This window comes from Cheilinus undulatus, linkage group 13 (genome assembly GCF_018320785.1).
Source record: "Cheilinus undulatus linkage group 13, ASM1832078v1, whole genome shotgun sequence".
Lineage (NCBI taxonomy): Eukaryota > Metazoa > Chordata > Actinopteri > Labriformes > Labridae > Cheilinus > Cheilinus undulatus.
The window spans coordinates 26,270,504-26,294,440 of NC_054877.1; the positions used below are offsets into that span (position 1 = coordinate 26,270,504).

General features: G+C 37.1%; 2 protein-coding genes across 3 annotated transcripts; both read left to right on the forward strand.

Moving 5' to 3' along the window:
• Window positions 1-2,216: 2,216 nt before the first annotated feature.
• On the forward strand, window positions 2,217-11,153 carry kif2c (kinesin family member 2C). 2 transcript variants are annotated; one of them, XM_041802489.1, is made up of 23 exons: window positions 2,217-2,328; window positions 2,539-2,617; window positions 2,726-2,820; window positions 3,010-3,111; window positions 4,211-4,256; window positions 4,340-4,384; window positions 4,889-5,035; window positions 5,211-5,321; window positions 5,747-5,853; window positions 5,949-6,044; window positions 6,136-6,190; window positions 6,308-6,470; window positions 6,752-6,842; window positions 6,962-7,025; window positions 7,283-7,374; window positions 7,454-7,596; window positions 7,861-8,074; window positions 9,551-9,661; window positions 10,125-10,192; window positions 10,376-10,454; window positions 10,544-10,624; window positions 10,714-10,807; window positions 10,965-11,153. In XM_041802489.1, the coding sequence occupies exons 2-23, from the start codon at window positions 2,557-2,559 to the stop codon at window positions 11,024-11,026; spliced, it is 2,127 nt and encodes a 708-aa protein (XP_041658423.1). In that variant the 5' UTR covers window positions 2,217-2,328; window positions 2,539-2,556; the 3' UTR covers window positions 11,027-11,153. The 2 variants fall into 2 exon arrangements, with proteins under 2 accessions (XP_041658423.1, XP_041658424.1); XM_041802490.1 differs by having other exon boundaries at window positions 4,340-4,375.
• Window positions 11,154-15,934: 4,781 nt separating this feature from the next.
• selenot1a (selenoprotein T, 1a) lies at window positions 15,935-22,816 on the forward strand. Its single transcript, XM_041802507.1, has 6 exons — window positions 15,935-16,136; window positions 17,119-17,229; window positions 20,133-20,259; window positions 21,676-21,763; window positions 22,023-22,186; window positions 22,294-22,816. Exons 1-5 carry the CDS (start codon window positions 16,003-16,005, stop codon window positions 22,142-22,144), a joined length of 582 nt encoding a protein of 193 aa, XP_041658441.1. The 5' UTR covers window positions 15,935-16,002; the 3' UTR covers window positions 22,145-22,186; window positions 22,294-22,816.
• The last annotated feature ends 1,121 nt before the right edge of the window (window positions 22,817-23,937 follow it).

Here is a 23,937-nt window from a genome sequence, read left to right on the forward strand (position 1 = left end):
AAACAGGGAGTCTGTGCTCACATGATGAGATACACGCGAATGGATCACAACAACTGTTCTAGAGAAGTAACCAGTCATGGAGAAACAACTGTGAACATGTAATATGTGAATGTATGAGATCTAAATAAAACCTCCATCCAGATGATATTTCTATTGACGTTTGATATTGATAGGTTTTAAGATGTGCTACATTTATTGAACATTTGACAGACATTTGTGTATATGTGATGTAATGTCTTGTTGATGCAGCCGTTTTTCTTCCTTGCCTTCAGAGACCTAAACTCAGGATAACACCTCCAACAGCTGATAAATCCAAGTCTAAAATAAGAGGAAACTCCTGATTCATTCACAAGCTTTTCTTTGACTTCCACAGTCTATATTTGCCAGCAGAGCATTAAACAGACTAAATTATAAAAACAGACTAAAGTCATGGCAGCTGCTATGCTATGTGTTCATGATAGGGGTAGAGCAGTGACTGGAGTGAATGAAATTCATTTAACTGTCAGTCCTAAAGTCAACAAAGATAATCTCACTCCATCTTTATGGGTGTGATACATGCCAGTTTTGTCATAGATCTGCATGTTTCCTTGAAATAAATCATGACTCATAGCCTACCTTGGTAAAAATATCAACGTAACACTTTCAATTCTGATCACTCATGTCACTCATGCCTCTAACCAATGCATAGATACATTTAAGATGGACTCTTTCGTGGAGAAATTGAAACAGTGGCTTCCCAGCTGGCCCTGCTAACTATAGCCAGCCTATTGGGGACTTTTTGTTTGTGTTGTTTCTGTATTAAGTAAGTAAGCCTACCGGTTGAAACGACTAAGTAGCCTTTAGCTGAGCCTTCTATATGGTAAAGGGCATCCCAAACGCTGGTTAACATTCGCCACCTAAGTTTGGCTTCAATCAGATTTGGAGGGGACTGAAAAAAAAAATGTTGCATGTTAGCATGGCTACATACCGACATTACTATAGTCCAATGGACCCACTTACAAGAATAACATTTCAAAAACAAGGGCTCCAATCATTTCAGGAAGAGTGTGGTTTAAATTTTCAAGAGGCAACAATGAATAAACAGTGTGTTTTTGTTGCTTTTATGAATAATAACGAGTATTTATTAAGCACTAATTTTTCAATTTGTTTCCCTAGTAGCCCATCATTTAGTCTTAGCCAAACCATGAAATGGTTCATTTGGCAAACTGTAAGTCACAGTTTAGCCCACAGGTAATACCAGACAGTAACAGAGGATAGATGGTTCAATTCTAAAAGATGGCTTGCCCTTTAAATGACAAATTTCAACTTCTTCCCTCTAGACGTAGATTTTAAGTACCAGTGATTCATAACTAAATGTTATGAATCAGTTTTGTCCCAGCAGCCACCAGTGAGATGAACAAGTCATAGAAATATAGTTCCAATGATGTAGGAGCAAACTGTGTGTTAGTTATTGAATAATTATTGCAATTCACACTTGTTTTTCTCGTGTTCCTTTTTTAGAGATAGCACATTTCTTATTTTGTTTTAACCTACCATGTTTTTACCATTATAGGCACACTGTTTCCTGCTCTTTGTCATTGTAGGATACAAAGAATAGATTAATGAGAAAAAATAATAGTTCTAACAACTGTAGCATCAAGCTGCAATATAAAAATAAATTTGGAAAAAATGGAGGGGGTCTAAATACTTTCTGACTGCACTGTATAATATGCATGTATATATTTATTTCAGGGATCATTTTTGGTTATGTCTTCATTTTTAGACACCTGGTGTGTCTGGTGAATTAATATTATATTCACAAATGACAGCTTTTCAGAGTATATTTCAAAACAGTCAGATAAATTCAAAGACAAGGGTATTCAGTTAAAAAGGAATTAATTATTTATATCATTTAAATTAAAAAAATGCCTAGTTCAAGTGTTTCAATGTAGCCTATTGTTTGATTTAGTGTTTTTATTTTCATGTTTTTTTTTTCTTTATCCAGACATGATAACTTGTATCATCTCTATTTTTCAAAGAAATGTCTGGTTTTAGGAGGATGAAGATAATAAAATAGCTGAAGAAGTTTATTTTATTTCAGGCTTTTAAGAACTCATTTCTCTCTTTATTTCCCCAGTAGCCCATCATTTTCTATCAGTGGAACAAATATTATGAAGTCCTTACCGTGACCAGGTGGTGGCGGTATAGCGCTATTTTGAATCAACCTGAAAAGATCGCAGAAGAAGAAGGACGGTTATGATGTCATTACGAGGACCAATCAAATCCTTTAATAACCGGAAATAACACAAGTTTAAATATTGTGCGGTACAGAATTTGACTCGCCCCTAGGTAAGTAAGATTTTACCGTTAGTGAGATGAAATAAACAAACAAATAACATATTTCGAGTTCGTTAACGGTGACTTCATACATGTTATAACTTTGAAATGAAGAAATGTTTTTTCAGAAACCACAGCATTGTCGTCATGTAGCGTTAGTTAGCTTGTTGTTAAACCGTTAACGTTACCTGATTTCTGTTCCTGATCTCCGTGAACTTGTAGGACCGAGGCAGAGCTGCAATGGAGAGCAATTTGTCCAAAGTCCTTGTTGGACTCTCCGTCCAAATCAGTCGAAGTGATGGTGAGCTGATGTTGTTTACGACCTAAGCTTTCGCATTTCAAAATATAGTCCTGTTTGCGGCATTAATGGTTGGCTTTGTCTTTTGGCTCTTTTGATTTTATGAACCAGGTCGAGTCCACTCGGCTACGGTCAAGTCTGTTGATGCTGCAAAGTCCACTGTTATGGTAGAGTGGCATGAGAGGAAGATCTGCCGAGGCAAGGAGGTCAGTAAATCCATAAAATGACTAATAATAATAGTTTAGCCTTCTTCTCAAATTATCGTCTTAAATCCATCATAACTGTCCCAAGAAATATCATGTATGCTTATCATATACCTGACTTTAATGCACATGACATCTCATCTGAGGTTCACTTGTACATCTTTCTCCTGGCTGGCTTTGTTTGTGATTTAGGTGGAAGTGAGTGAGCTATGCACCCTCAATCCAGAGCTTTTGGACCTTGTAAATGGGGCTATGAACAAACCTGCTGACCCGCCACTCCCTCCTTCAGACAAAGTAAGTGTCATCTCACCATTTCACAAAATAGCAATTGTACCACCTTATTTCAGTAGCAAAAACAGGGTTCCTGCGGATCCTTAAGAAGTGGAATTGGACTCTTTAAATTTAAGGTCATAAATATTCTGAAAATGTATGTCTTTTTTTTTACTAGTGGGTGGTCTTAAATTTTAGAAGGCGCTCTGACTTAAACATGCCTTTATCTAATCTTTGTTTTATTCTTTTTTCATTCTGGTTTAGCACCTGTATGTTGCATATGTTATGATAAATATAACTATAACATATTGACAGAAAAGAGAATTTAAATGTGCCAGAAATCATCAAATTTGGGTGTATATGAGCAAAAAATATCTCTTTGTCACAAATCAATTTGTATTTAATTAGCAGTGCATTAAATTAGAGAATTGCGCTCTGTCTAGTGTACAAAGAAATCTCACATGCCCTCCATATCATCAAACTGGCCTCTTTCTTTTTGAAACAAAAAAGTTGAGTGAAAGGTGTATACAAGATTGGTGGTTCTCAACTGGTGGGTCATGACCAGGAATGAGTATCCCAGTACTGACATGGTGGTACACGTACCAACGCATCTTGTACCTACCAGCCCAATTTACAACACAGATATCATTACTTCATTTTGATACCCTGCTCCCCCACCCCAAATCTTTATGGAATTTGTGTGATTTATGTCTTAAGTCACACTGGTTTCCCCAAGATAATGAGGAAAATCTTTGCCAAATTGAAAAAAAAGAATTTTAAAACAGAGTAAAATAAAATGTATGCGTACATGCCCTCCTGTAATGATGTGCTTTTCAAACGGGGTGGTATTGTCTTGTCTCTTTGTTTATTTATTGTTCCATTTAGAGTCCAAACTGCAATATTTCTCAATAGATAAATCAAGCTTGTTGGAGGGGTGGTGGTGGGTCACAATGCCTGACCAGTTGAGAACTACTGGAGTAGATTAATTTACAACATGCATGAACATGATACTCATCTTTTATTTAAGGTTGAACAATTCTCACCAAAGAAAATTAATGTCACTGTAAAGTGTGTAAATGATGCATAAACAGGTTGTCCTTTCTCTTTGTCTCCCCCCTTCCAGTATGAGGGTCGACTGCGTTCATCTAGGATTCCTGCCCCTGCCTCCTGTATGTAACTACTTTGTACTACTTATTTTAGAGTCCTGCATGATATATAGTGTGTCTCCTAATAACTTATTTTCCTTCAAAAGCCTCTGCTCCAGCAGTCACCAAGGCTGAAGAGTCAGGTCGGCAAGGCATGCATGTTTCTCTCTCTGAAGCAAATGACTCGCACTTTCTAACCTCTCCTTTTTCAATGTGATAAAAAGCACAATTAATGCAGCCTAGCCAATGACTGATTATACATACATAATTATTGGCTGTAGATCATTAATTGGGGGCACAATGATGTTTTTAGATGGCTTTGGTTTTTGGACAGTTTTTGGATGCACTCTGTTATTTAATAACCTGCTGCACTTCATCTTTTATTCCTCTACACCTGTTTCAGTCTCACCTTGCTTGCTTCCCTCACTCTCTCAAGCTCTGAAGGAACTTGTTTTCTCTTGGAATCACTGTTTTTTGTCTTTGTTTAATTCTCTTTTGATTTGGCAGACTGTTGCTCATCCAGGTTATCTTTCCATAATAAAAGGGTTTGAATTAGACTGAAACCCCAAAAAACGGTGCTGGCATTACTTGACTGTACTCACTTCGAAAGATTGCTTTTGATCGCTCATCCCTCAGCTATGTATTTTTTTTTCCAGTTGCCAATCGGTCTCAGACCAGGCAGACTTGCATGTTTCAGCCCTCAGCCCCTGTTCGAGCATCAGTTACGACCAACGGGTCATCTCATCAAAGCCAGGAGACAATGCACCATGATCTCCCCCCTCCATCAGTCCTCACAAACTCTGGTTAGTAGAAACAATCAGAAGTTTAAAAGAAAAATTACAAGTTGTATCATTTTTTTAAATCGTTGTTAAAGATGGCATGTGGGCAGTGTTATTCAATGTACCTGGTAATTACTGATGCAGTTTATGACATGATAAGTTGTAGGATTCAGAAGTGAAATTTTCCTATCTCTACTAGTGAATCCTAATCGTCAGCATAGAAAGATTGAAGCACAACAGGAACTGTCCAGGGAGGCAGTAAAGGAAAATGATGAACCTGAGAGAATGCCCCCTCCGCCTGCTGTTAAAGGTCAGAAACAGCTTTACAGTGACATGAATTTAAGCATACACTCTAAACTTATCCTTATAGATACCCTATACTGTGTCTAAAACAAGAAGTCCATTAATTTCACAAATGCAGTGTATCTTTTCTTGTGTACATTTTTTTTTTTTTTTTTTTTAAAGCACAAAAATCATGTCCACTTCTTGTTCTATGAACATGTACCTCTGTTCTACATTTGTTGGAAATGGCAGTGAGATAGATAGATAGGCCTTTATTATCATTGACACACAGTACAGACAGGTACAGTATTTCAACGAAATTGTGTTTGATGAGTGAGCATCGGGCCGCTGCAAACTTAGTGTGCCGCCACTACTCTCTTCTTCGGTGCCAGAAGAAGATATGAGGTCATGTGATGCCATATGTAAACAGAAAATAATTAAAATTATCCACAGGTAACTTGGGTAGAAGAAAGTCTGTGGCTCCCCAGCAGCTGAACAAAGGCAACAAAAGGCTGTCCTGCGTTATAAAACCCCCTGAGAATCAGACTAAGAGGGGAAAGGTGAGATTTTGCTCTCTGAAAGTGTGGCTTTGTTGGACTTAAAGATAAACAAAAAGTTCCTTCTGAAATGGTTTTGAATTTTTTTTTTCCTTCAGTTCGGAGAAATGTCTAGACCAAACCAGAAGTTCTACGATATGATCCAAGACTTCAGAGAGACATTGGAAATAACTCCCATCTCAACTACAGACCATGTGAGTTTGGACTGACAAAAAGACCCTTTATCTGATGTAATTCTGTACTCCATAACAGCCTATATTTATCACACATTGTGTGATTTTATAGATCGAACCCCAAAGGATCTGTGTGTGCGTTCGCAAACGGCCTCTGAACAAGCAAGGTAGGAAAGCAGGAATGTCTCACATCCTTTTACCAGCATCATTGAACTTTAATGCAGGAAGTAATGATGGTATTGAAAACATTCCTTATTTAAAATGCCAACTTACTTGTGTTTCAGAGATTAATAAAAAGGAGATAGATGTGGTGTCTGTGCCTGGAAAAGGTGCTCTGCTGGTCCATGAGCCAAAACAGAAAGTGGACCTTACCAAGTACCTGGACAACCAAATTTTCCACTTTGACTACTCCTTCAATGAGACCGCCACCAACGACCTGGTCTACAAGTAATGACCTCACTTTTCCTTTGATGTTGCGACATAGTAGATCTGATCACACTTTTTTATTAAAGATCTGGTCTTTGCTTGTTTTTTAGTCCCAGGATATATGATTTAAAGTTATTTTCCCTGATTTCTCTTTTCCTTACAGCTTTTGTAGCTCTGTGTTTGTATATTTTAATGGCAGATTTGATTGACTTCCCAGAATTGACATTTTGAAATGTGTTAATGCTGTTATCCTTTTTCATTTAAAAAGGTTTAGTTTCTTACAGATGTTTTTTTTTCTTTAGGTTCACAGCCAAACCTTTGGTGCAGTCCATTTTTGAAGGTGGCATGGCAACATGTTTCGCCTATGGCCAGACGGGTAGTGGAAAGACTCATGTAAGAATCTGCTTGCTTGTCTGATGGAGAATATTGAAGAGTATTTCACTTGAAAGATATTGGGTAAAATTTGCTCCCTTTCTTGCTTGATGGGGAATTTTTTATTTTTTTATTGCCAGACAATGGGAGGTGATTTCTCAGGAAGGCAACAGGACAGCGCAAAAGGAATCTATGCCTTGGCAGGTAGGTGTGAAATCATTCCAAGTAGTTCTCATTTTAAACAGAAAGAAAAGGTTTTTACGGTACGTATTGAAATTACTAACTGCTATCAAGAAATCACTAGTTTCTTTGTGTATTTTTTTAGCTGATTATATTATGTCAAACTCACCAAGGCTATAGGCCATGTTTAATTGCCATAATTAAGAAAATGCAATAAATTTCAGGCTTTACTTTATAACTCTCTTAAATGATAATCATTTGTCTGTTTTTTTTCCTTACAGCCCAGGATGTTTTTGCTAATCTCAGCCATCGGAGAAATGTTAATCTGGATCTCTCTGTCTACGTCAGCTTCTTTGAGATTTACAATGGAAAAGTAAGAAAAAGTTCACTTTTATGAATATGTTAATGTCAGTTTACTGAAGTTATCCTGAAAACTGACCTTTTAAATTTAGGTGTACGACCTGCTGAACAAAAAGGCAAAGCTTCGGGTTTTGGAAGATGACCGACAGCAGGTTCAGGTCGTGGGTTTGGAGGAGGTTTATGTGACTTCGGCAGAAGAGGTGATCAAGATGATTCAGATGGGCAGCTCATGCAGGTGTGTATGTGGTTATCTTATGCAAACTTGGTTTCCTAGCTTTAAAAAATGCCAATAAGTACTCAATATGCAATTGTGTTAAAGTTTGTTTGTTTTTTTTAGCTGTTTTTTTAACTGGTGGTCTGGCATTTAAGACTTAAAATACACTTGCCCATTTATGACTCAGACATAAATTTTAATTTTCACTGTATTTTTTAATTTTGTTGACTTTAAAAATACAAAACCGTACCATGACGGCTTTCCTTTTATTTCTGTCCTCTGTAGAACATCTGGCCAGACCTCAGCCAATGCAAACTCATCCCGCTCTCACGCCATCCTCCAGATTGTCCTGCGACGCAATGACCGTGCCACCACACTGCACGGCAAATTCTCTCTGGTTGATTTGGCTGGCAATGAGCGTGGCACAGATGTGAGCAGCAATGACCGAAACACGTTGGTCGAGACTGCAGAGATAAACCGCAGCCTACTGGCTCTAAAGGTACTGTGACTATGACTCCTGTTGGTGCATGTCCACATTAGTTATGTTACTACTTTAAGCTGAAAAGAGGAAAGAGTTGACAGTTTATAAGAATAATGTTAGCCAATACTTACAGCACCTGTAAAAAGTATTCATCCCCTTAGATGTTTTCCCTGTTTGGTGATTTTTATAGATCAACCATGGTCAATATAATTTTGGCTTTTTTGCCCAAAAAATCTCCTAAATGTCAAAGTGAAAACCAATTTCTGTAATGTCAATTGAATTAAAATATGTTATGTAAAAAAAATCACTGCATACATTTTAATGGGAATGAGGTCTGGACTTAGACTCGGCAACTCCAGAACATTCACTTTGTTGTCTTTAAACCATTTCTGTTTAGTTTTCACTGTATGTTTCAGGTCATTGTCTTGCTTTGGAAAAACATCTCCCAAACCATATTTCTCTCAGTCTGAATAAGATTGCCCCCCAGGATTTTCCTATATTTTGTTGCATTAATTTTACCCTCTACATTTTCAAGTCTTCCAGGGCTGGCTGCTGAGAGGCATCCCGACAGCATGATGCTGCCACCACCGCACTTCACAGTGGGGATGATGCATTTGTGGTGATGTGTAGGGTTTGGTTTCCACCAAACAAAACAAATTGTCTGATGGCTGAAAAGCACCATTTGGGTCTCATCAGACCAAATAATAAATTTTTCCCACTTGAACATGGAGTCTCCCACATGCCTTATGGGGACTCTAGTTGAGATTTAATCCGAGGTTTCTTCAACTGTGGCTTTCACTTTGCCCCACTTTCATAAAACTTTGGTGAAAAGTGGGCAACAGTTGTTGTATGCAGTCTTTTTCATCTTAGCTGCTGAAGCTTAACTTCTTCAGGGTAGTCATAAATGTCTTGTTAGCCTCTCTCACTAGTCTCCTTCTTGCCCAGTCACTCAGTTTGTGAGGACGGCCTGGACATTTTTGGTGTCCATCTGCTGACTTGTACTTTTCTATAACCTTTTCTCTTAGTTGCTTGGAGTGTTCTTTTGTCTTTATGGTATAATGAAATACTGATTAACCTGGGACTGGACCTTCCAGACACAGGTGTCTTTATACTGCCATCACTTGACTGCATACAGGTGATCACGATTTCACAAATTGTTAGAAAACTAGCAACATTTGGCTGGACTGCTGTTGATTTTGGCAAGTCACTTTAAAGGGGATAATATTTATGCAGTCACTTTTATAATGCATATTTTTGTTGATGTCACTTTGACATTAAAGATGATACTTTTTGCGATTTATTAAAAAAACATTTATATAGTGACCATGACTGATTTCTAACAATAAAAAAAGAGTAAACATCCAAGGGAGTGAGTACTATTCATGGGCACTATTAGTCTTCTGACATTCTTGGAACAGAGTTTTTATCAGCAGCATTTTAAAAACTTAAAAATCACATCTAACACTCCTGTACATCCTTTCTGGTGTCCTGTAGGAGTGTATTCGTTCGCTGGGAATGAACAGTGATCACATCCCTTTCAGGATGAGCACTTTGACCAAGGTCCTCAGGGACTCCTTTATTGGAGAAAAGTCCAGGACCTGCATGGTATGTTAAATGACTGCACTAACTTCCAGTTTGTCAAATGCTTGATTGTTGTCAGAGAAACTTTGGAGGATGATGTGTGTGTACACCAAGAACTATAGTATTATTATGTTATTATTATTATTATGGGGATACATAGATGGATAAATAGATTTAAAAAAATAAAAGAGAAGATACCTACATAAGACATAACATTATAATCAAAAATATTCAAGGCCCTGTAATGCCCATTTGAGCATTATTTAGACTCTATAATTATTTTAGGATTGACTGGCTTACAAAAAAGTGCTTAGGTTCGACCTTATTAAAACTTTATGTTTTGTATCACCTCTTTAATGTTGAGAATTTATATTTAATTTGGTTGGAGTAGGAGACAGGGCTGTATTAAAGCTTTAACATGCTCTTGTTTTTTGCGTTTAAAGAGATTTTGATATGTACTTATGTTTCCTCCTCTCTTATTCCACAGATTGCTTTGGTGTCTCCAGGCATGGCTTCATGTGAATACACAATGAACACACTGCGTTATGCTGACAGGTGCAAACCATCCATTTTGATCAAGAATATCTTTAAATACAGAAGACTTTAGAAAACCCACCAAACTGAAAGGGCAGATGGAAAATACATAACATTAATCATTATCAAACTTAAGTATTTTAAATGCCAAGTTTTTCAGGACGAAGTAGTTTTTATAAACTTCTTCTTTTTTCTTCTTTTCAGGGTGAAGGAGCTAAATGGCAACTCAAAAACCAGTGCAGCGACCAAGGTCCAAGAGCCTATGGACAGCTCCACAGAGGAGGTCAGACTGGACAAGAGTAATATGGTGATTTAAATGTATTCCTTTTCATGCTTTGCTAAAGTGTTGTATTTTACTTTTGCTCTATGCAGGAATCTGTTGTAGATACCAGTGTTTATGATGCCATATCTCAAGTAGCAGAGCTGGAGGAGAAAGTTTATGTAGAGCTGCAGGTAGGCCCCCCAAGTCTGCTCCTCTTAGTAACAAGTTGTACATTTTTAGTCCTTTTTGACCTCAATTTTTCATCACCTTTGTTTCTCAGAGGTCAAATGAGCTTGTGAAGGCAATGGAGCAAACCTCATACAACATTGAAGACGGCGTTCACGACCTGGTAGATCATTCACGGAAGTTGTTGGGTTTGTACAGATCTTAATTTTCATTTGTTTTTTTTAACATTCCCTCACAAATGTATTTGCCAGGACCCAAGAGAGGTTTAATAAAGAACCAAAAACCTGTTGGATTTTGTTGCTTATTCTCACTGATTTTTTTCTGTCTTATCTGTCCTCCACACAGAAATGGTGCTGGCTCTCCAGTCATCTGTGGATAAAGAGAGGATGGCGAGGCTGAACCTTTGAGACAAACTACACAGACTAACCCAGATAAACAATTTCTGTTTATTGGATGCTGTTAGATCCAAATGGTTCCCTTTGTTTTTATTATATTATTGAGTATTCAAATAAATAAAATGTATTCAAACACTAACTCATAACATTTTTATAGAGTTCTCTAAGAGCCTTCAAAGGGAACTACCTTGCATACAGGCCTACTGTTGGGGATAGCACTTTTTTGTGGATGTTGACATGTCTTACCATGTGCAGTTAATAAATCTGTTGATTGCTAATGACTAAAGACTATGACCAGGATTTCCACATGTTGAAAATTAAGTTTAATTCTGATAATAAATCCTAGAGCAGACCTCTGTCGTAGGTAATGGAGCGCTTTTATGTTTCTAAACATTACAGTTGTAAATTATATTAAGTGCTAATAATGGCACCAAGAAAAATGACTTGGGCTTTATGGTATTCCCTTAACTGTTGCTCTCATTAAAAACTTAAAAATAAATCTACAGTATCTTTCAAAATTGAGGTAAATTTTCATTATTATATAAATATTTTTTTCAACATGATTATGAACATTACTCTAAAAATTAGTGCAAATGTTACATAAATCTAAGGCAAAGTTTAATTTGAAAAGTTATTGTAAATAACCAATTAAATGTAAATAAATCACTGTGTTTGTTATATTTAATTGTATGTATAACTTTTTTAAGTCATTCTTAAACATGACCTACTGGGATTCTCTGGCTTTTATGTGATAGATGTTTGACAAGTGGGCCAAAAGAACTTCTAACCTTGCTTTGACCTCAAGAAAATTGTGGCATGTGTGATTTAAGAACACAGTTTTACTGGATTTCAAATTCAGGATTAAACACTGTTTGACTTACTCAGTTGAAACCAAGATGTATCATGGGAACAAATCAGAAATGGCAAATATGTCAACTAAAAGATATGATAGGGTCGCACAATGGTTTAAATCAAGCTTAAGTTGATGGAAAAAATGAGGCTGAAATTAGGTCTATAAAGCTGTTTCTCCAGTCTGCTACAGAATTCATGCCAACCTGTACTTATACCCAGAAGACACATGAACTCTTGAATGTACAGATAACAATAAATTACACTCAAGAAAATATAGAAAGTAAGATATAAAGCAAACTGATAGACAAACAGACTGAATCATAATACCAGAGCCGCCTTGAAAGGATGCCTGCACACCGAGATGTGTTAACTTTATGAGATTAACATTAGTATCTTTTATATGTATATTGTACAAAGAAACACTCAATTAATTCTGAGAGGTCCTGTTCCAGCAGAAAATAAAGCACTGAGTCAGTTTCAGATTATGTTTATGGCTGTGTGTCTGCCACTTGGTCAGTTTTTGGGGGGTCTTCAGTAAGTAAAAAAAAAAAAATGGTGTCAGTCATTGAGAGAGGGCTGGTGTAGTCAGTTTGACCATCAGAACTTGTTAGGGCCAATGAACAAAATTCACACTAAAAGTTCTTAATAACTGGAAATATTTTTTTTTTCCAAAATCCTCTCAATTTCTGAAATTTCAAACATTACCCAACATTTTGCAGAATTTCTTGAAATGTTTTAAAAGTATCCCATAATATGTATCCCATTTTTAAAAATATTCCCCAAATATTTCTGAGACTCCTAAAGCCTAAATTTTCCAATAGAAATCTACCCAAAAATTCCTGTAATTTTTCAAGCAAATTCCCTAAAAATTTCTTTGCAAATTTCTCCCCAAACTTACAAATGCATTCAAATAAAACAACAGAAAAGTTGCACATTTCCTGAATTTTCCATGAAAATACCTAAAAATCTCAAATGAAATTCCCACCCAAAAGAAATCAAATAAAATTCTCAAAAGCTAGACACACAGTTCCCTGAAATTATTAAGTAAATTCCCCATAATTTCAATGCAAATCCAACCCCCAGGTTTACAAATGCGTTCCATTAAAATGACAGAAAATACCCTCAAACATCCAAATTTCCTTAAAATGTTTTGAAAATTTTAAAGGATCCCCTCTCTGAGATCCCCAATCAATTTTTGTAAAATTCAAAAATCAATTTCTGAATTTCCAGAAAATACCCAAAAAACTGAAATCAAATTCCCTTAGAAAAAAACAGAAGATGCCCGAAACTTAGAAATACGGTTCCCCAATGTCTATGAAAATGCCTAAAAATTATCACAAATTCTACCAAACATGTAAAATATGTATGAAATATCTACAACTTTAGATCAAAAAGAATTTATGGTTGGAGTTTTTATTGACTTATCTAAAGCCTTCGACACTGTAATCCACAGCATTTTATTGTCAATGCTAAAGGCGTATGGGGTATCTGGTGTTGAGCTTGATTGGTTTAGAAGTTACCTGCTTAACAGGGAACAATATGTTGTTTGGAACAGAGCTAAATCCTCATACAGTAATGTACAGTGTGGAGTTCGACAGGGCTCCATACTGGGCCCACTCCTATTCCTTATATACATCAATGACTTACCTTTGATATCAAATGATGCCTTTTTTTATTTTGTATGCCGATGATACAGACATTTTCATCACAGATTAAGATGAACATAAATTGATTGCTTGAATGAACAGTGTTTTAGATAGGATTGACTACTGGTTCAAGTGTAATAAATTATCCCTTAATGTTAAAAAGAGTGCAAACATAACTTCCAAGCCTAAATGTAGAACTCTGTCTGATAATATCCAGCCTGTTACCATAGATAATACTGTGCTTGAACATGTTCCATATGTTTAGTTCTAAGGTGTTCTTATCAATGACAAGCTCAACCAGAAAAAGCATCATTTGTATCCAATAAATTAGCTGAAAATAATGGGATTTTACAGTGTGTAAGACACATCTTGTCAAAAAGAAATCTCATGGATCTGTATTATAGTATGGTTTATCCTTTTATTTCTTACAGTAATATAGTCTGGGCCAATACATACGAAACTAATTTTCATTCCATTTTTTTTCTATTGCACAAAAAAATTGTTAAAATTGTCACCTACTCAGAGTGGAATGCTCATACTGCTCAATTATTTCAAAGCCTGCCAATATTAAATATATTTGATCTAAATATTATGCAAATAGGCACTATAATTTTTCAGTACCATCATAATTTACTTCCTGAATCTTTCAATGACTTTTTTGTGACTAGGTCTGATATCCACCATTATGATACCAGATCTATGGATCTTCTCCATGTCCATTCTACAGAACCAGCCTTGGACAGTTTTCAATCAGGTTCAGAGGCCCGGTAATCTGGAACAGATTTTCTGCCTCACTCCACAGTCACACTTCTATTCCTGCCTTCTAAAGAGATCTTAACAAACACTTTTAAACTGCATATAGCAATTTTTAAGTGCATTGTACTACGACACAACAATTAATTGTTTTACTGTAAACTGTATTATCCTCCTTCCTGCTTTTGATTTTGAGAATAGGAATTTGTTGGTATTTTTCTCCTGACAGGATCTAGCAAATGTTTATGTTTAATATTAGGTGGGACCCTCTTATAAGCCCTCGGGGGTTTCTTTTGTCCCACCTGTGCATTTAATATGCTCATGTATTCCTTTGTATTATTTTAATCTTCTTTCTTTTGCACCAATAAATAAAGAAATACACTGCCTGGCCAAAAAAAAAAAAGTCGCCACCTGGATTTAACTAAGCAAACAGGTATGAGCCTCCTATTGGATAATTACTGCATAGGCGATTATCTTTCAGCTGGCAACAGGTAATTTAACCCCAGCTGATGCAAAGAGTAACTTCTTATTTCTTAAACAATCATGTCAAAAGACACATCCTGTGGTCGTGGAAAAGATGTTAGTCTGTTTAAGAAGGGTCAAAACCACTAATCAGTAAGGCTAACCGGAAAAAAGGCTTCAGTTTGCTAGGGAGCATAAAGATTGGACTCTGGAGGAATGGAATGGAAGAAGGTCATGTGGTCTGATGAGTCCAGATTTACCCTGTTCCTGAGTGATGGGCGCATCAGGGTAAGAAGAGAGGCAGGTGAAGTGACGCACCCATCATGCCTAGTGCCTACTGTACAAGCCTGTGGGGGCAGTGCTATGATCTGGGGTTGCTGCAGTTGGTCAGGTTTAGGTTCAGCAACATTATGTGCCAAAAGAATGAGGTCAGCCGACTACCTGAATAAACTGAATGACCAGGTTATTCCATCAATGGATTTATTCTTCCCTAATGTCTCGGGCATATTCCCAGATGACAATGCCAGGATTCATCGGGCTCAAATTGTGAAAGAGTGGTTCAGGGAGCATGAGACATTAATGCAACACTTGATGGAAATAAATCTTGTGATATTAAAAACCTCAAAGCAAATCTCCCAAAATATCAAAATAAATTTCCATTAAAATTCCTGTAATTTTCAAAGCAAATTGTCCCAATATTTCAAGCAAATTTCTTACACTTCAATGAAAATACTGGACAATTTCCTGAAAAATTCTAAGCAGAAATGATTGCTATGTTGTCGAAAAGCCAAAATGTAATGTCAAGAGGTTAAAAATGAATATGTGTGGTTCCCTTTATTCATAGGATATTTGGTTCAGTCTAAAAGCTGACAGTCAGTAATGGAATGAGAATTTCAGGGAGAATTTAAGAACTGTATTACAGAGACATTATTTTACATGCAGGTAAAAATAATTACATCCTGACAATAATAACAAAAATCACTTAAGAGCAAATGTCCGGAAGAAGATAAAACATAAATATTTGAGATAACTTTAGTGATAAGAAACATTTTTTTCCAAAATGCACATCAGAAACAAAAAACAAATCATGATTACTGTATTAGTAGTGGTTATTTACCGCCTTGCCAATGGGTGGCGCTGCAGTGTGACACCAGCTGTGTTTAAACGTCAGATTGGAGTTGAAGGGAAAGAAGGGACCAACCAGTGAGGAGGTGTACAGATTAACCTCCTCTCTCGTCTGTCTGGGTGAGGAAACAAACCCCGGAACGGACGGCGATGAAGTGGTCACGGTTTTCCCTCCTCGTCTTGGGGGTTTTCTCGCTGTGTTACGCCACGTCTGGTGACAGCAGTGGCGTGAAGAAGATGAAGATGCAGTTTGCCACGGGACCCCTGCTCAAGTTTCAAATTTGGTAAGCAAAACAGCAAAAATCTGGCGAGTCATTGCAAGCTAGCTAAACTCCCCGGCTAACAACACCCTAGGCCGAAAATCGATAAAGCTGGTTTACTAACCCGAAGGAGGTTTAATATGTTCACATGGAGGGGGAACTTTGGTTTAACACTTGTTATACATTAGTAAAATAATCTAGCTACAATTTAAACACCGGGGACGGTGAATTTTTGCGGGTTATTACAGTTTCTTGGACGTTTCGCCAAAAATAAGGTCCCACTTCCGCTGTCAAAAAGTACTTGACGTAATATGTCTTGATAGTTTTGAGTTTACTCGTGTTTTATTAGCACTCTTTCAACTTAAAACCCTTTTTTACTACCGGTCTGTGTTTTGCAGAATATTTTGAATTCCTAGTTGTCAAAACAATAAAAGTTGCCGTCCCTCGTGTTCACTGATTAGATTGACGTCTGCCTTGTAGTTGTAATGGCTGGATTATTTTTAATCCCATTAAAGAGCTCCATCTGTTTGAAACTATGTTCATGCTGTTTTTGATTTTTTAGGTGGCGGTGGAAAGAAACATCTAGCATAAAATAATCCAAATTAGAATGAAAGGCAAATCTGGGATTTGTGTTTAGCATGGTTGTTTAGGTGCCATGCGGTTTTCACTCATTAAGGATGCGTCACTTTTGCTGTGTAAAATAAATATTTGCATTTTTGTTAACAGCACGTAAACATGTACAACGTAAACAACTGTCAGATGAGTGTAGAGCATTGGAAATGTATAGTATACATATTAAAGCTGGCAAGTTGCTGCTCACACTGCCCTGAAAAATAACCTAAGATCAAACATGACACACTTATTGTTTGCCTTCACATATACTTGTTTTCAGTGGTAAATTCCATATCTATGCTTGTGGTCATTGTATTATTGTGGCTGTCTTTTGTTCCCATATGCTCTTGCAACTTTGTACTGTCTTTCTAACGGCATGTTTGTCTCCACACAGCATTTCCTGAGGGTACAAGCGGGTGTTTGAGGAGTACACGCAGGCCTTGTACCAGCGGTACCCAGACATCCGCATTGAAGGGGAGAACTATCTTCCCATACCCCTCTATCGGTAAGAAAGATAGCATGCCTTGTTTTAAATGGATTATTTCTGGCTTTGTTAAAGCACTCGGAAAACAACCAGGATTGACTTGTACTCGTGACAGACAGAAGTTCTCTTGCAGTTTGTCTTATCTGGCTGAGGATGTAGGTTTTTTTTTTTTTTTTTTTTTTTTTTAGATTTATTTTTGGGCATTTCTTGTGCCTTTATTAGATAGGGGAGGACAGTGGATAGAGTTGGAAACAGGGTCAAGCATGGGGGAGAGACATGCGCCAAGGGGCCCCAGGTCGGACTTGAACCCAGGCCGCCCACGCATATGGGGAGTGCCCCCAACCACCAGGCCACCTGCTCCCCACTGAGGATGTAGTTTTGATAGTTTTATAGATGTAGAAGTATTGGCCATGTAATTATGTCCTCAGCAGTAAATTTTATCAGCTCTGAAGTGTGTTTGGTTTATTTCTCAGGCTGCAGACATGCCCAACAACCTTTACAAAGACATATTTGTGGCATGTGTTTAGTCTGAGAGGAAAACCCAAGGCAAAAGGCTTTTAAAGCAGTGGTTTCAACTGGTGATCGGGTTCTGAAAGTGGGACATGGAGCTGTCTCCAGTGGGTCATGAATGTGTGCCTGGAATAAAGGGGGGGGGGGTCGTCTTTGTATCTCACAAAAAGAACCAAAGTAAATACAAAATGTAGTTTCTAAATGATGATTGTATTTATTAAGGGAAAAAAATCCAACCTATCTGGCCCTGTGTGAAAAAGTAATTTCCCCCTGAACCTAATAACTGGTTGTGCCACCCTTGGCAGCAATAACTGAAATCAAGCATTAGCCATAACTGGTGATGAGTCTTTCACATTGCTGTGGAGTAATTTTGACCCACTCCTCTCAGAATTGTTTTAACTTAGCCATTGGATGTAAGGCCTTGGCCACTCCAAAACCTTCATTTTGATATTTTTTTAGCCATTCAGAGGTGAACTTGTTGGTATTTTTCTGGCCGTTTTCCTGCTGCATAACCCAAGAGTGCTTGAGCTTGAGGGCACAAACTGATGGCTGGACGTTGGCCTTCAGGATTTTCTGGTGGACAGCAGAATTCATTGTTCCATCAATCACAGCAAGTGGTCCAGGTCCTGAAGCAGCAAAGCAGCCCCAGACCATCACACTGCCACCACCATGTTTGACTGTTGGCATGATGATCTTTTTATCAAATGTTGTGTTATTTTTACTCCAGATGTAACGGGCCGCACACCTTCCAAAAAGTTCAACTTTTGTCTCATCAGTCCCCTGAATATTTTTCCAAAAGTCTTGGGGATCATCAGGATGTTTTTTGGCAAATGTGAGACGAGCCTTTGTGTTCTTTTTTTGTCAGCAGTGGTTGTATAAAAGGGATCACATTTATACAGTGATGTTTATTGCTTTCAAAAGGGAAATGAAGCTCGGTTTTACCAACAAAAAAAAAATCTTGCATTTAATGTACATTATTCAAAGAAATCATTTTTCATGACTTATGTCTGTACTTAAAAAGAATACATTGTCAACTGTTTTGTTTTATATCTTTTTCCTAAACTAATAGTTAGTCCCAGGTAGAGTAACAAGTCCTTGTAAATCAGCATATCGATCAAAATCCAACTTTGTGAATCACTTTTAATTTTCAGTGAATAATGCCTGTGATGTTAGAAGTAGAGATCTAATTTGACTTTATGTGTCTAAATCTGGATTATTTAAAATCACTGCTAAAAAAGGATGAGTCTCAGTGCCAGACTGTTTATATCTACAGTCCCTGGGGGTTTACATAGACAGGCATGGTGTCATGGTGCTGAGACTCTCAGGTCTCATTAACACACCAGAGATGAGCTGTTTTAGAGAAAGGAAACATAATTATGTTGTCTATTTTTCACTCTGTCCTCTCTCCCGGTCACACAGCCACAAAAACAAGCCCTTTGGCCACTGACAGGTTCAGGTTCAACCAGTAACACTTGTTACAGATTAATGATAGTAGGAACAGAGGTAAAAGTATGCAAACTCTGTTGCTTACTGATAAGTGTGATATTTCTGAAACCATGTTTTAAGTTAAGAATTTTTACTTTAATAATCCCTATGCAGAATCCTTCTCACTGTTTGAATGGCTGTTTGTATTGTTTACAGGACAAAGCGTTTGACAGTGTTGACTCTAATTTTCTGTTTATTCTACATAGCGAAGATTAGTTTGAATGAAATGAGGCCATGCCATTTCAACTCTGTTTTCAACATATTAATATTCATGACAAATTAAAACAACTTGTTTGATATTTAGATTTGATTTAAAGATAATTCATTGCCACTACAACCATTTAGGAGGGTGTCCGCAGGGTCTGAAAAAGTATTGACAAATCGTTTTAGCCAAAATTAAGGCTTATACAAAGTATTAAATGCAAGAACACTCAAAATCAGAATCAAAGGGTATTGAATTGGGCAATTATACCTTGGTTTTTTTTTTCTTCTAACCTAAAAGTGTGTTTTTCTAATCTTTAGCTTAAATTGCAGTGCAAAACTTGTGCATGTGTACATCTAGGTTGTGATGTAACTATTTAGGCTGCTTAAGTAAAAAAAAAAAAAAAAAAAGACCTTCCAGGTAGCTACCTAATGGTGTCAGTTTATTTTTTTCACATCTATTCTCAAAAATAAGTCAAACCAACCACATTTATTTTTCTTAGTCATATTTTTGTCTTTCTAACAGCACAAACATGTACGTAACTGTGTTGTTATTGTAATGGGTCCAAAAGCGAAGATGCACTAGTCTTAAAATGTATGAAGAGTGTCTTTTAAAAAGTCTTAAAAAGTATTACATTTAATATCAGATTTTCTGTTTATACTCTGTTGTAATGATTTAATGTTTGATTTATTGTATTAAAATCCCCTCTGTTGTTTTATTCCCACAGACACATTGCTTCCTTCCTGTCTATGTTCAAGCTGCTGGTGATTGGGCTGATTATTGTTGGCAGGGACCCATTCGCCCTCTTTGGTATGCAAGCCCCCGGCATCTGGGAGTGGGGTCAGGGAAACAAGGTAAGGTTAACTGGAACTGAAGGTTTCATCCTTAAACTCTGATTATATGAGAGACTTTGACCTAGACCTATCAGAAGAGTTCTCACACATCTTCCTCATGAATATGCACGGAAGGTGAAGATGGAGGAAAGTATGCTTTAGTTTAGCTGTTCCTAACACAGCTGTGCCACTGCCAGGCACAAGTCAAACCCATGGGATATCATTAGCTGTTAATTGAGGGTGTTTCAAACCATGTTGCTAAGTATTGTTTTGCTTAGATCTGTTATCCCCTGGGTTACACACAAAGACTCAGAGACTCAACAATGACTGCAAACAGTAGATATTTGCAAGCAAAAAAATGTTGCATTATTGGCTATCATCACAGTTTAACAGAAAGACGAGGCTATGAAATTGTAGAGTAGATTTTTTGTCTGTGCTTTACAGCATTGAGCATTTGTCTTTCTCTAGCATTGTCAGAAATCTTTTTTATATATAAATATTAAATGAACCCAGACTTTTATAATTACAGAGACATGTTTGAGGGTGTCTCGCTTTGTATGTGCATTTAGACCTGCTCCAGGTTAACTTTCAACCTGTGACAATTCCTTAAATCACACAGCCTAAATAGGGAATCCTGCCTCATTGACCCACTCTTTCCTGTCTGGTAATTTGCCACTGTGTAATCTGACTGCGTCCTAATCTCATCAACCATTGAGTAAAGCTCATTTTGAAAAGGTCAGCTGAGGTCACTAATGCACTACTCGGTGTATTCCCAGGGGGCCTTACAAACAGAAACTAAAAGTAGAGGGAAGTGTCCAAAGTAACAAATGAAACAAGTGTACACCTGAAATATGTTCTACATATTTCAACACCTCTATTAAAATTCAAAATAAATGTGTCTGGTACATGGTCTGGTATATGATAGCAGTGGTAGTGGATGTGTTAGGCTGAAATCCATATTTAGACACAAATAATTAAACAACAATCAAAGCTAACAAAGATTAATGCTGACTTCTAACTGTGTTGGCTCTAATTACTGCTTTATTTTGCTATCTGAGATGTGCTTTGAAAAAACAAGTTTTTGAATCAAGAATCTACTGATCAACTGTAACAACGCATAAATAGCACAATGCTTGTTACTGGAGGGGAAAAAAAACAATCGATTTTGACTTCTGGTTTGTGTTTGGTCTCTAATTTGTGGATTTTTTTTTAACCTATCCTGAACACTCATCAGGAATGATTGCTTTTCTCGATATTATTTTCATTAAACTGTTAGCCAAGTCACCCTGTTGGCTTCAACCCTGTGATTGATTCAGGACTTTGGCAGTTACTGTACTGGTCATGAATGTTTAGTGGATTGATTTTGCAAAAAGGAAAGAGGATGGAAGAGGGTGCGAAAAGATTGTGCATCTGAAGTTTTCCTGGTGTTTCTTTCAGATTTATGCTTGCATGATGGTGTTCTTCCTCAGCAATATGCTTGAAAACCAGTTAATGTCTACAGGAGCGTTTGAGATCACGTTAAACGGTGAGTCTGAGATTTATGGTTTGCTTTTTACCAAGTGAACCTCTTTTGTTTGTTTATTGTGAGTTGTTTGCATTGATAAATGGATTTGTACTCTGGCTGCAGCTGTAACACCATCAACTTGGGATTTATCTTCATATAATAACTTTTAGGCTTGAGATGGCTGCAAGCATGGCCATCTTTTGTAACAGTAATGTGAAGCTAGTGCTGTGGGGATTAAACAAAATTCAGGGCATTAAAGTGATGTGTTTTTTCTCTAAAGATGTACCAGTGTGGTCAAAACTAGAATCAGGTCACCTGCCCTCCATGCAGCAGCTTGTGCAAATCCTGGACAACGAGATGAAGATGAACGTTCACATGAACACAAGACCACACCACTCCTAACCGTACCCTTCACATCCTGGCTGGAGCTAAAAGCCCCTCCATGTAATTACAGTACACTATGGATGCAATCATAAATGGTTTTATGATATTTAAATGTTAACCTACCTTATCATTTAAAAAAAAAAACTTTCTTTTTCTTTTCCTCTCAGGTTTGAGGTGGGTTTCTCTCTGGGCTGTGAAGTGATGTTTATGAAGGTCTGCGCTGAAGGCAGGACAACTGCTAGCACAGACTGGATGTCCCCATCACTCTTCACCGTGCCCCACAGAGACAACCCGCCCCTGACGCTAGAGTGGGATCCATGGCAACAGTGCCGGCCATTGTGTCATTTTCTTGTACTTTTCATACTACTGCAGAAATCATCCAGGTGGCATCGGTGGTCCCGTAATGAAAGATTTAACTTTGATTCTTATAGTCTTTAACTTGTTGCATATAATTGAACTATGTGAATAAAAAAGCGGTGTCATTTGTACCACTGAGCCATACGTAGACTTGCAGTTTTTAGTTCTAATTGTAGCTTAGCCATGTAGAAAATGCAACACCTAGAATCTGTCATCACTGTTGTTAAATTAACATTGGGGAATTGTGTCTTGGTATGATTTCTGAATAATTTTTATATTTACATAACTTGAAGGAAGCTAAGAAGATTAATAAAACATGTTATAACTATTTAACTGGGAGGTTGTGGTGTTAATGATGTATTGATTAGTAGTTCTCATGATATTCTCAGAGGTGGAAAAAGTACAGCTACTGTGGTTAAAATTTAAATAAAAGTACTGACCTAAAAATCTACTCAAGTAAAAGAAATAGTTATTTAATTGCCCTTAAGTTATTTAATTTAACTGAGTAGCTACTGAGGAGTTAAGAAGGACAATTTGAGCTTTTGTTATTGGCAAGAAAAATGAAAATAAATTTCCTTCCAGGTTGTTTAGGTAAAGTCACACCTCTAGAATAAAGTGAAAAGACAGAAAAATGGACAGCTTTAATTTAACTTGTATAAAGTTACATTTAATACTTTAATTGTGTCTATATTTCTGGGTGAGCTTTAGTGAATGCTGAAAATCTGTGGCAAGGTGGGTCTCCTCTGGCAAGAACGAAGCAGAGTCAACCAAAGCAAGGCAATGCACACTGATGAATATATACTGTGTCCTTAAAGAACATGTAAAGTCACAAGTGGGAACTCTAACTCAGTTGAAAATTTCACTTACAGTGCATATGTGTTTAACATCAGAAACTTGAGCAAAACAACCCCAGCAGGGATCACAGCACAACAGGCAACAACCAAACATGACTCAATCTCAGAACATAAACACTCTACCCAAGGGAACGATGGAAACCTTCACCCACATATCCCCCAAGTTCTGATACTGCTGTTTCACTAACTGGTGGCTCAACACTTTTAAATAACTCCAACTCTGAGGACCATTTCACGCAGAATGGAGTTAAAAATTACACTTTTGGTGTTAAAATCAACTCTGAAATGTTAAAACCTGAGATATCAATACAGTTTTTATTGCGTATAACAGCTGTTTTGGGCTGTAATGTGGAGTCATTCTCTTGTTATGTGCAAAAGTAGTCAACAAAGGTGGAAAACTACAAGAGAGTTGTACTCGAGTTAAAGTGTAGTTACTCTGGTTGAAATGCACTTTAAGTAGAAGTAGAAGTACTGGTTTCAAAACAAAATGAAAAAAAGGTAAAGTACCCAAAAGCAATAATTAATTACAGTAATATGAGTAAATGTAATTTGTTACTTTCCACCCCTGTATATTTTACATGAACTAAATGAGGAGATAAA

Coding starts and splice junctions, on each gene's coding strand:
- kif2c (XM_041802489.1), top strand. CDS start 2,557: ATGGAGAGCAATTTGTCCAAAGTCCTTGTTGGACTCTCCGTCCAAATC. Junction 2,618..2,725: donor CCAAATCAGTCGAAGTGATG/GTGAGCTGATGT, acceptor TTTATGAACCAG/GTCGAGTCCACTCGGCTACG. Junction 10,193..10,375: donor ACACTGCGTTATGCTGACAG/GTGCAAACCATC, acceptor TCTTCTTTTCAG/GGTGAAGGAGCTAAATGGCA.